Genomic DNA, 13019 nt, shown 5'->3' with positions numbered 1-13019 from the left:
TATGTTCAGATTGTTATTCATCATCATATCACCTCTGATCATGTTCCATATGATGTCTCGTGAGTATTTCGTTTAGTTCTTGAGGACATGGGTGAAGTCTAAATGTTAGTAGTGAACTATGTTGAGTAATTTTCAATGCTTTGATATTTAAGTTGTGGTGTTATTCTTCTAGTGGTGTCATGTGAACGTCGACTACATGATACTTCACCTTTATGGGCCTAGGGGAATACATCTTGTATTCGTTTGCTAATTGTGGGGTTGCCGGAGTGACGAGCAACCTGAACCCCCGTTGGTATATCGATGCAGGAGGGATAGCAGGATCTCAGAGTTGAAGGCTGTGGTTTGATTTATCTTAATTACTTTCTTGTATTTGCGGATGCTTGCAAGGGGTATAATCACAAGTATGTATTAGTCCTAGGAAGGGCGGTGCATTAGCATAGGTTCACCCACACAACACTTATCAAAACAATGAAGATTAATCAACTATATGAAGCGAAAGCACTAGACTAAATTCCCGTGTGTCCTCAAGAATGTTTGGTCATCATAAGTAAACAAACCGGCTTGTCCTTTGTGCTAAAAAGGATTGGGCCACTCGCTGCAACTATTACTCTCGTATTTTATTTTCTTGTACTTTATTTATCTGCTATATTAAAAACCCCTGAATACTTGTCTGTGAGCATTTACAGTGAATGCTTCATCGAAACTGCTTGTCAACACCTTCTGCTCCTCGTTGGGTTCGACAGTCTTATTTATCGAAAGTACTACGATACACCCCCTATACTTGTGGGTCATCACGTGCCCGGAGCGTCCCCTGTGGGACGGGGACGGGCTCAGGGCGCCGGACAAAAATGGGCTTTGGGGGACGCGGCTGGAACGGTTTTTTTGTCCGGCGCGCCCCAAATTGCTTTGGGGGACGCTTTGGGGAACGCGGCTGGAGATGCTCTTATTTTTCCAGCAAGAAGGTATAGAAGAGGGATGTGCTGATGGCCCCCCACAGGCGGTGGCCCATGGGCGTTGCCCATGGTGTCCTAGGGCCAGAGCCAGCCCTGTTGTTAAGATATGTATGTATCTAGATCTATTGTAGTGCGTTGATATAGTACAATTCTAGACAAATATGCGATAAGTATTTCCAGATCAAAGGAGCACTACTCACACATTTTTTTCTCTTATTTCAATCTTCCCATAATTTTGAAATATATAAACAATAATTGATCAAAATAACACATGAAAATAGTTCAATATCCGCCGAACTGTATTTTAGTCACCCAAGATGACATGAAATCATGCGGGTTGTGTGAAAAAAAAGGGCATGTCCGCAGTTGAAAACTCTGTTTCCCACTGATACAGGGCCCACCTTTCACTCACCGTCATACGTCCGCGTTTGGATAACTCGCATCGAAGTCAAGCTCGGCTCTTCCTACATTTTTGTTTAACACGAGAAATACCTTATCCGTATCAACGGAACGAATCATCTGCAGTTTTTTTTCCGCCAGAATAAATCAGACGACGCGAACGAAGAGGAAAGAGAGGAGATGCAACACGCCACCGCGAGAGCCATGGGAGGGGGCTTCATGCGCACCGCCGCGAAGGTCGGCATCGTCGGGGGCGCGGCGGCGGCGGCCGCCGGAGGACGCTTCCGCAACATCGCCCCGGCCTTCGCGACGGCCCCCGCCACCGAGGCCGCCGCGGCAGCCTCGCTGGTGTCCGCGGCCGGGGAGATCCCCGCGCACTGGGCGTCCTGGGAGGTGGCCGAGGCCAGTCACTCGGGGGCTACTGATGTGGGCATTACCCTTCAGGTAACTCGAATTATGTTACCACTTACGACCCAACCAGGGGCCCATGAAGATCATCCACCGACCAAGGTGGGCTGCTACGTCGGTTCCGAAGAAAGGTACTTGACGAACAAGGCAAGAAGACGAAGAATAAGGAAAGTCTAAACGTAGAACTCCTTGTAACTTAGTCGTACCCGGACAGAACTCTCGAGACCTGGCTCACAATATAAGGGCCAGGAGAGGGTCTGCCGAGGGACACACAATCAACATAGCCAGAATCACCGCAAGTCTAGAGCTAGGTCATAAGAAATCTTAGCTACTCGACGAGATCTTAGCCTTAGCCTTCGACTACCCCATTGTAACCCGATAGTTTCAATAATCAAGATCAGACAAGCAGGAAGTAAGGGTTTTACCTCATCGAGGGCCCCGAACCTGGGTAAATCTCTCTCCCCGTTTATTTGGTATCCGATATCTCGTGTCAGTCTGCAGGATTCCATCAACCCTAAGACCCAAAAGGTGGGCATTGCCGAGGAGTACCCTCGACAACGGGGCTCTCCCGTGGCCGCCATGCCTGGGGCTCGCCCGTGGCCGCCGCCGTGCACCGGAGCTCGCCCGTAGCCACCTTACCCGGGGCTCGACGAGGCTCTCCCCTGGCCGCTGTGCCCGGTGCTCGCCCGTGGCCGCCGCCGTGCGCCGGGCTCGCTCGCGGCCGCCTGCCCGGGGCTTAGTGGAGCGGCAGCGCAACGCCGATCACCGGAGAATCTGGCCGGAGAGAGAGAGAGTTAGGTTGAGAAAGAAGAGGAAGGGAAATAAGATGGGGCACTGATAGGTGGGCCCCACAGTCCACCTTAGTTTCTAGTCCACATGTATTGCCTAGTCAGCACTTACATGTGGATCCAATCTGTCAGTTTTGCTATTAAATCGTGATCAACCAAAATTTTGTCCAATCTGTAACGAGCTGTCCCATGAGTGGTATTTATGTGTGAAAATTACCAGTATCGGTACTAACATGTAATAGGTACCCTAAATATGGTAGTTTTATGTAATTACTCCCCGCACACAAGATGACATGAAAGCATGCGGGTTCAGTCAAAAAAAAAGGCATGTCGGCAGGTGAATGAAAATTCCGTTTCCCGCTGACACAGGGCCCACGTGTCACTCACCGTCATACATCCGCGTCTGGATAACTTCGCACCGAAGTCAAGCTCGGCTCTTCCTACATTTCTTTTAACACGAGAAAATACCTTATCCGTATCAGCGGAAGGAATCAATCATCTGCAGTTTTTTTCCCCGAATAAATCGGACGACGCGAACGAAGAGGAAAAGAGAGGAGACGCGACACGCCACCGCGGGAGAGCCATGGGAGGAGGCGTCATGCGCACCGCCGCGAAGGTCGGCATCGCCGGGGGCGCGGCGGCGGCGGCCGCCGGAGGACGCTTCCGCAACGTCGCCCCTGCCTTCGCCACGGCCCCCGCCGCCGAGGCTGCCGCGGCGGCCTCGCTGGTGTCCGCGGCCGGGGAGATCCCCGCGGCCGCGCCGGCCGGGTCGCACTGGGCGTCCTGGGAGGCGGATGACTGGGAGTTCGCGGACTGGAGGGAGGCGGCGGCCTCCGATGCGGAGGACGCGGTGGTCGAGAGGCCCAGGCTGGTGTTCGCGCCGCCCTCGTTTGAGGAGGCCGAGGAGGCCACCTCTGAGCTCAAGGACGCTATAGACAGGTGAGAAATGTGAACTTGGATACTTTTCTTATCCGGATTTGTTGAATTTCTAGTCGAATTGGTCCGATATGCCTGGTTTTTTGGGGGGCAATTACTTACTTAGTATGACTTTCATCTGATTGCTTTGGGCGATGGTCTGGAACATGTTCTATTGGTAATATGCTTGTCCTGATTTGTTGGTATCTAATTGGTCTGTGATGGATTAGGAATTGGATTCATGCTGCTTAATTGGGGATTTTTTTTGTAACTGGGAGTCAGATTTTCACTTTACCTGCTTCAGTATAAAGAGAAGAATCTCATATGTGTCTAGAGTTTCATATGGTGATATTTAATTTATATATTGTATGTGATGGGTCAACGACGGTTTAGCTGAAGCGATTGCTTATTTTTTGCGCTAGAAGCATCAAATCAGAAGCAAATATCAGTGTAAATCGGTGTAAAAAATAGAAGATGCCACGAAGTTAAACGATCGTTTGTATTTCTGAGCTGTCATTAATATCAAGGTTCCATTCCACTATCATCGCTAAGAACTCTAGACACAACTGCCCCGATATATTAGTAGTAAATAACAAGCTGACTCCAGTTTCGCAGTTTATTTTTGTTGATTTAACAACCTAACCCTTGAATAGACGATGATATCCTCACATCCCTACTACCCTGCCACTTCTCTCTTCTATATTGCAGGAGAAAACCTTCTGCACATACCTTAACAAAGTGATGTGTTTTTTCCATAGAGAGTGACTATTTGTCAGTCGACTTAGAAATAGTTCTCAGCGAACACTTAAAGCCATCCAGTTAAGACCTTTCTATCCCTTTATACTTGCACAAATATTAACGGGTGGATCGAAGGGTTCTTATTGTTGACTTAGAAATAGTTACTTCTTAGTCGCCTGAGGTATACCAAAACCGGTATCTTTATTCAAGTATATATGCTGCCTTGATTGTTTTAGAATCTGTTGCATATGCATATACTTCCTTTTTCTTCATATAATACATATTATTCTATCATTTCAAATGCTTATTCTAATAGGTCTTACAAAAATGGTTGTTTGTAGGGTTTATTTTTCAGAGACTCCAGTACAAGCTGTTAAGGAACATGATCAAGAGCTTAACAAGCTGGGAGCCGATGCGCTAATTCCTGCTATGCCTGGGCATGTAGTGCAGGCTTTTACATTGTTAAAATCAAGCTCAGAGGCTCAGGTTTGTAACTCTAATACTTTGGTGCTGTTGTGGTTATTCTTCAGTGAATGAGTTGTTATCATAAAAATCTATATTGCTTTGTATACTCATACAATATTGTTGAAGTTGCTTTTGGAAAGAGATACTTAGCTGTAATTGAATGTGCCTGTTACAGCTGAAGATATGCTGTGTCGTACAGCCATTGATCAGTTCATAGCTTGTTATCGTTGCTTTTATGATATGTCCTTGATAATTTTGGTAGATTGTGTACTTTTAATTTGTTTGCAAGCATGTTGTAGCGTGAATAAATTCTACATGACATGTTGTACTTTCAGATTTTGTTCAAGTTGCATAATTTCATTGAAACACTGCACTTTTTCATTATTAGATCATTTATTGCCAGGTGATCAATTATGGGTAGCATAGCAAGATTCAGTTCAGAGTGCTGATGGATTTTGTATGGAATGTATTTTCATGTTTTAGATGCGCTGTTTCTAGAAGTAGGGCACCGTATCATTAGATAATCTATTGCAGGTAATTAATTATATATAGCACACCAAGATTTGATCCAGCTGAGCCATTCTGATATCCTATTTCTTTCACTTATGTTCTTTTTGTCTTGATCTCCAGAGTGTTGTTGCCTCGCTTGCATCAGATAAAAATGTATGGGAAGCGGTGCTGAGAAACGAGAAGGTTATGGAATTTTATAGGAGTCACCAGCAAAGTATGGTTCACCTTGTCCTATACTCGAAGTTACATCTGACATTTATTGTGTTTGAGAGAACAGTATGACCACTATTGACCTGTTTTGAGGACACTGTATGACCATTATTACTCTTCTCTTTTGGTACAGCTCTGGTTAATACTTTTCCTGAGGATACTGGCTCCGTAGAGTCGCCGGAAAAATTTGAAGAGACATCCACAGACTATGCATCCTCTGGGGAACTACCTACTGGCTCAGCTTTACTGGACTTTGTGGACAACGCAAAGAAGACAATGATGGAGGTGGTCGAGAACATAACCAACTTTTTCCAAGATTTGTTCCACAACACAGCAGACGCTGAGGCGGGACCGAGCTCATCCACTAAAAGGGTAGCTCCCCTTCTTTCGCTGAGCTGGCGGCTGGTGGATCATTCATGGCCCTTGCCATGGCGGTCATCCTAGTTGTTCTGTTCAAGAGGGCCTGAGATATGCAACATCAAGCCATCTTGGTGCCTATTGTGCCTTAAATCTGTCGAAAATAACTTGTCTGTCGTGTTGTTAAGAACTACGGTTGTAATGTACAGGGTGTTTCTCCTGCCATACTGTGTTAGTCGAAGCTTTCGAGTCTTTGAGACCATATAATAAAGACATGTTACTTATAGCGTGTTTCTTACGTTCCTTGCCAACTGATAATGTTACGGTGAAGAAAGGATATTTTTCGGGTGCTAGATGTGTGATCTAATAAGATAATGGTAGAAACAGGGTTGAGGCTGCGAGAAATATTGCTTAGTAGGCATATAGAATCTTAAAAGAGAAGGAGATAAAAGGCAAAAGGAAATCGAAGCAACGCTTCGGTGGAAATAGAATCTGGGACTGTCAGGCTGACATCGGACAAGCTATGAGCTGCCCTGCACAAGCCGGAGCTAGGCAAGAACGATCCTCAACAGCCGTTCGTAACGATCCTGGTTACCCCCGGTGATGGCCGGGACGTGAGGCTGATACAACCACACCATGAGGAAGAAGAAGAGCCAGAGAGAAGGACAGAGGAAGGAGACGGGTTTGGTTTCTTCGGTTCTGCTCGATGTCGTTCCTGTGCAACTCCTCTGGCATAGGGGTGAGTGTATGCTCGTGTATGTGAGGGCGTCTGCGTTTGTACTGTGTCTCTCAAAAAAAAAAAAAAAACTTCTCTAGCATATATACTCCGATGCAGCTCCGATGAATCCATCAATCTCCAATCAAGGCTGGCCTAAGGCCTAGGTCGACAAGGCCCAGTGCAGTTACATGACACCGTTGGATGGCTCCAAATCATGAGCTTCGTAGCTGTTTATCTCAAAAAAAAAAAAAATGAGCTTCGTAGTTTTTTTTTTTTTTTAGGATAATGAGCTTCGTAGCTGTTAATTCATTCAGGCTAAAGGTCGGAAACTCAGAATTCATAATAAACCAGACTTGAGTTCTTGGAGGGTTGCCATTTTTCTAGCCAATCTGGGAAGTTCAGCCAAACTGTAAAGATGCAAAAGAAATGCTGGTGTAGATTTTCGATTTGGAAGGTTATGCACTACAATAATGGCGGCGAAGAGTGCACATCTTCTGCTTCAGTTGCTCTGATGATTGGCAGGCACGCATGGGACTTGAAACAACACCTCACAAAAGCTGGTCGAGATGACGGATGGAAGAGACCGGAGGGGAAGACAGTTGCTCTCATAGTCTGATGATTCGCATAATACTGATGGTAGCTTCCATGCTGAATCTTCGAAGGGTGGCAGGGGCTTAGTCGTCTAGGACATTGACGATGTTGTAGTAGCTGGGGCTTGGAGCTGCGAGGGTCTCTCATGCACAAGAAGCAGAGCGACCGACTGCGGTATTGAGGCAATGCTGGTACAATCTATTCCATCCAGCTAGTGCAAGCAGTCAATCCGACTACGGCTGCCAGTTCATAATCATGCCGTTGCTTGGACGCTGCTCAACGTGTTGGTCAAAAAACGATACAAGTCCAACACTCCAGGAATTCAAAGTGTAAAAAACGTGAGCACGTCACGGGGAAAACACGTGAATCACTTTAAAATGTTCAGTATATAAAAACTTTTGTGTGAACTGACACCTAATATTTATCCATCCCTGCAAAATTACATCATGATTCATTGAGACCATGCTGATTATACATTACACTTGGCAAAGTTATGCAACAGATTGGAAAAATAAAAGGTGAACCACTAAAGATCAGCTTTCTTTTACACGATGTGAAGCATAGAATCAGTAAGTTGTTAGTAAGCTCCAGGATGGCAGTCTGCTTTATATGGAGAGAACCTCGATGTCCTCCTCGGCAAGGAAGGTCTTCCCTCTGCTAGTATTGCCGACTCTCCGCTGAGAGGGAGCAGCGCCTCGCTGTGAAAAAGAGAACATTTCAGAAAACATAGATATATGTGGTTTCAGTTGGTACTAGGATGAGAAATGGTAAAATTGTGTTTGTGTAATACCTTCCGCAAAACAAATGCAAGGTAGAGATAGGATACTTCCCACTCATCCTGCGATAGGGTACCTGCATAACTTTTCATGTTAAGGTGGTGAAATGACATTTACTGAGGGCATTTAATTTAATAGTTAAGAATCTAGTTACTCTTGTCTCGTCCATCACCAAGAGCACCCAGCCTCCGCATGAGATCAGCAAAATCTGGCTTTTGCAAGTACTCGTTTACAAATTCATGGAAGTTCTTCATCAGAACCAGCTCTAGATCATACTGTAAAAAATAACATTTTTTGTCAAAACATCACCATATGTTTGTGCAGCAAATATGTACAAACCAATTAAATGACAAAAGAAATATGCGGTAGAATAGATTTCAAAAAATATTGAAATTAACTTGTTGACAATAAGGAAAAAAAAGGCACAGGTCTACCTCCTCCGCCAGTAGTTTGAAGAGATGGAATGGAACAACCCACTCCGGGCAATCAACTGCATCCTGCATGTTGCCAGGGAATTTGTTAGGAATAAGTTTCATTATTTTGTGTGAAAATAAAATATATGTAAAGAAGACAATGAGTAACAAGTAGCAAGCCAGGTTACAAGTTACAGCATAAGGCAATAAACACACAAACAAGTTGTAACAAGAACTATAAGTTCAAGAAGGGCAATGCTAAGGGCATCACTTCTAGACTGCAACGAGAACGTCTAGGGTAAGAAACCACCAAAGGTTGCAGCAAACAATGGAGGCTATGTCAGACTAGATATGTGGAAAGCATTAAAAGAGTAGTGCATACAAAATCACAAGAATGTTACTCTAATCAGACTACAAACTACATTGACATTTTCACATTTTTTCTCTGTTACCATTTGAGTGAACATTGAAATGTGAACATCAGTGTTCAGCTCGAAAAAAATTAAAAGAAGCCAGCTATAAAAGGCGCAAACTATTGAAAAGTAGAATCTTGTTGTCACCTCTAAATGAAACTTGTACTTGATACCAAAAGGTCTGGATGCAGGGAATTTCTGCACCATTGTGAAAACAACAGAAAGAATCAGTTAGTAATGAAAACTAAACATACGACAATTTATATTAAATAAACACAAATACCTTTTCAGCGTACTCTTCACCAAAAGTAATACAGTAAACACTGTTCCCGAACTCCATTGCTTCAGCTGAGGATACAATATTGTTTCACACATCTTTTGACAAATACAGTACAATTTTATGAGATCAATCAAATTATAATTCAAGATAGTCACGTACTTTCTCTTAGCCTTTTAATGATGACATTAGCATCAGGCATTGTCCCAATGAAAGTGCCTCCAGGACGAAGCAATGCAGATATATTAGCAAGGGCCTGTCTTGCACGTGCTTCAGTTGACCATGAGTAATGCATTGCAAACTGAAATACATAAAGAGATCATCAGAATGGGACATGCAATCAATATTCAAACAGTTAGTTCATTATGATCCTACACATGTAGTATTCAGACATTCTAAATCGCCTGATGGTGCATCACTCATTAAAAGTAGATTCAAGATCACTGGACTTGCATTTTAATTGCTGGGAATGACAATGCTTCTTAAGTTTCAACATCTTTTCAGGAAGATTTTTTTTTTTTGAATGAAAATACTGTCAATACTATTTGCACTATTCAACAGTTATTTTGCTTTATTTTATTTAAGGTCATATTTGTTAGGCAAATGGAAAAATAGACGGTTGAATGAACCGAATAATAACAAGTAAATAAGAAAATTGAATACTTGTTTCATTGGAGAAAGCTAGGTCACTCACCTGGCAGCTGCATATGTCAAATGGAGCATCCTCGGATAAATACTTATCCAGACGAGTCTACAAAAACATTAAAAAAAAGAATTGCCATGTAATTCAAAATTGTTGATGGGCATGTGAAGAGTAACGCAAGACTTGCATTGGGGTAAAGAATATTCTTCCTGGTGAAGTGAAAGCATAAAGAAAAATCAACAGTTGAAACAAGCTGCGGCACTATGTCCGATAACAATTGCAGTCCGCTTCAGCGTACGTAGCAGATGGCACAGCATCGCATTCGGTTTGGTTAATTAGGTAGGCTGCACCATCTATTGTTGCTTTTACCTCGTAACAATCAGCGCAAATAAGGCGTGCAGGAAAACTGAACTTCTTGCGTCGTTGTTGATCAGAATCACCATTGAAACGGGTCATACAATCTTTTATCTGCAGGTGTAAAGGTCCAAAGTTACGCAAACACATCAAAACCCAAATTGCGCATAATATGATTATTACAACTTAGTGTTCAATCTGTTTCTGCCTAGTTGAGACCTACAGGAGGCTGGGGAGGAGACCAGAGATGGATACACAAATTTGTCTGGTCTGAGACAAGAATTTTAAATCTTACAAGGTGTAATCAAGTACGCAACTAACTGAACATGAAGTGGAATATTGTAGATTGAATATACGGAGTGCCACTACCTTGAAATTAGCTAAATGATAACAGTACAGGTTACATATTTAACTCTGCCAAACAATGCGCAATGCACAGCTCTGCTCTGGACAGAGAAGCAAACAGAAGGCATATGCATGGCAAAGCATTACAGAGATGGGGAAACCAAACTCATGAACCACAAATTACAACATGAGACCGACTCGTGTAGTTGTATGCAAATAGTGTCACCATGTGATGGGGAACTAACCGAGCCTTCCGCAATATCGACCCCTACATAGTAGCCAACCCTGGCCTTATCCCACTTGATCAAATCACCTCCCTGCATTGCACAACAACAGGTCAGCATTACCTTGAGCTACAAGAATCTCTGCTCACCTTAATCAACACACACACACAAAAAAAAAGAGAGACACTACTTACCTTGCCGCAAGCAAGATCAAGAACGCGGTCCCCTGGACGCGTGTACAGCTGTACGAGGACGCTCTTTATCTGCCAAAGATGACATTGAGGGATTAGCACGGCCGTCGAAAGGATGACATTTATCTAGAGGGTTTGGATGGGGTACCCAGTTGTTGAGCTTCTTGAGGTGGATGATGGGGCTGTTCTCGCGCTCCTCGAGCGACTGGTTCGTCCGGGCGCTGTAGTGGTCCGCGACGTGCATCGATTGGATCTGGTCCTCCGAGTAGGCTTGCTGGCCCCCATACCCGCCGCCGGCGACGCCTACGCGGAACCGAAACCCTAGTTAGCTATTCGCCCCACGGGATTGGTCTGGTGAGGAAGGGGAGCAGTAGGTACCTGGGTTGTGGCGCTTTTGGGAGGAGGAGTAGGAGGAGGAGGGCTCGTCGCGGGGCCGCCTGCTCATCGCGCCGTCGATCGCCGCCGCGCGGGGGTTCCGGGTTGGGTTGGGCTGGGAGGAGGGTTTCGATTCGGTTTGGGTGGGGATGGCCGGATGTCGCGGCTGGTATGGTATGCACTCTGCCTGCGCGCGTTCAGTTAATATTGTTAGTTCGGTTCGATTAATACGGTTAATACGATTGTAATATTTTGGTAATACGGTTTCGTATAAAAAACGGTTCGGTTTCGGTAATAACCATATAAATTTAGTTCGGTTTCCGTATTAACCAGGTTAACCAAAGTTGACGCAAATTCATCTAAAAAAAAAAGTTGACGCAAATTTTAAAATAACATTTATTTTTTATGGGCATATATTTGATTTTTGTATTTTCTATGACCAAACCGATTGGGTTACACGAGAAAGTAATGATAAATAACGAAAGTGCAACCAAAATAAAAAAAATAAAGCATTATTAGGAACTTGAACCCTCGACATGTCACAAATATATGCATACAAGCACGTACTTACCAGTTACCACAATGTTAGAGTAGCTTTTTTGTAAAATGCACACGCTATACATATATAAAAGAGGTCAACGCGGATTTGGTGTGGGTCCAGAAAGCAAAATTCTTTATTGTGATTGGCTATTCGATTTTATTCGGTTAACCGTGGTTTTCTCGGTTTTTAACCGAATTAACTAAAGTATAAATGGTTAGCACTTTTGCTACTGAAATCTAACCATAAAACCATAAATACTGAAATTTGGTTTCGGTTAGGTTTTGTTTTCGGTTTCGGTTCGGTTATGTGCAGTCGGAGTATGCACAACCTGTGTGGGGAAGAGATCTTATTATGCGACCCGGGTCAGACCGGTGCACCACCTCCCGCCGGGGGGGCGTGGCCCACCCAGAAATCCTGCAAAAAAATTGTAACCCATGGAAGGAAAGCCCAATTAGCGAGGGTCCAGGGACAGGAGTCGAGCAACTCGCGACTGAAACCCGATCTGGGCTCAGGTGCCAGCCGTGGGGGAGGTGCACGTCGCCCCACGGCATTGGGACGCCGGCCTCCCAGAAGATTTGCGCCACCACGACGGTGACGTAGATCCGGTCGCACATCGGCGCCGGCGGCCCATGTCGAATGCCGTCGGCGAGGGTCGCCGACTGCTGCCGGCCTCATGGTCGTTCGCCGATAGCTCGAACTCGCGCTTCGGGGCCATGGTGGCGCAGAAGCTCGACCTCGAGCTCGTGCGTGCGGAGTGGAGTGGGGAGTGGGGACTGGATAGGGACAGTCCCCCTCCCCAGTCCACATTTAATAGGACTCGGGCACCGCCAGGTGGGCCGGACACTCGGACCAGGCGGACGCGCGAGGACGCCGCGTGCCATCCGCGGTCACGCAAATCTGGCCCAGATTTGGGCTGGGTTTGGATCATCCCGGACCCGCGGCCATCCGCATTTAGGATGCGTGGCCGCGTTTTTGTCCGCTGTGACCCATCCGAAAGTGCGGGTGCGAGATGGGTAGCCGCGTTGGAGATGGCCTGATGGAGGCGTCTTACTCTGGAATGTTCACATGAGGCCATCTCCAACAAGCGACACATTTCGGATGACCAAATTGTCCGCATGTGTCTGTTTGCGTTGGCCCGCGGACGCCGAAATTGTGCTAGGCGTAAATTATCCGTTTGCGTCGGGGGTTGCCCCCCGACGCATTTCGTCCGGCGAGTGAAGACATTTCTATTCCTCTAGATGAGAGCTCCGGCAGCAATCATCGCACTCGCCTAGTATATTCGAGATCATGCAACATCATTGAAAATATCTGAGAGGAAGAGATATCTATTCCTCTAGAGTGGCGCTTGATATCATAGATTTTTATGGTACACACGATTGAGATATTCACATTTCTAGGTAGAATCGATATTTTAA

General features: G+C 45.2%; 2 protein-coding genes across 2 annotated transcripts; one reads left to right on the top strand and one right to left on the bottom strand.

Moving 5' to 3' along the window:
- The first annotated feature begins 3108 nt into the window (after window positions 1-3108).
- On the top strand, window positions 3109-6027 carry LOC124688453. Its single transcript, XM_047222135.1, has 4 exons — window positions 3109-3487; window positions 4543-4687; window positions 5297-5390; window positions 5520-6027. Exons 1-4 carry the CDS (start codon window positions 3132-3134, stop codon window positions 5828-5830), a joined length of 906 nt encoding a protein of 301 aa, XP_047078091.1. The 5' UTR covers window positions 3109-3131; the 3' UTR covers window positions 5831-6027.
- A 1377-nt stretch (window positions 6028-7404) lies between these two features.
- On the bottom strand, window positions 7405-11144 carry LOC124688431 (mRNA cap guanine-N7 methyltransferase 1-like). The gene is made up of 13 exons (XM_047222115.1): window positions 11067-11144; window positions 10837-10991; window positions 10692-10760; window positions 10519-10590; window positions 9944-10042; window positions 9626-9682; window positions 9094-9232; window positions 8938-9002; window positions 8802-8852; window positions 8263-8325; window positions 7983-8103; window positions 7843-7904; window positions 7405-7750 (listed from the first exon to the last, which is right to left on the bottom strand). The coding sequence occupies exons 1-13, from the start codon at window positions 11131-11133 to the stop codon at window positions 7658-7660; spliced, it is 1113 nt and encodes a 370-aa protein (XP_047078071.1). The 5' UTR covers window positions 11134-11144; the 3' UTR covers window positions 7405-7657.
- Window positions 11145-13019: the final 1875 nt, after the last annotated feature.

Source organism: Lolium rigidum, chromosome 1, assembly GCF_022539505.1.
Source record: "Lolium rigidum isolate FL_2022 chromosome 1, APGP_CSIRO_Lrig_0.1, whole genome shotgun sequence".
NCBI classification, from domain to species: Eukaryota; Viridiplantae; Streptophyta; class Magnoliopsida; order Poales; family Poaceae; genus Lolium; species Lolium rigidum.
Note: the sequence above shows the minus strand (reverse complement) of the source record. Positions and strands in the feature narration are given on the sequence as shown.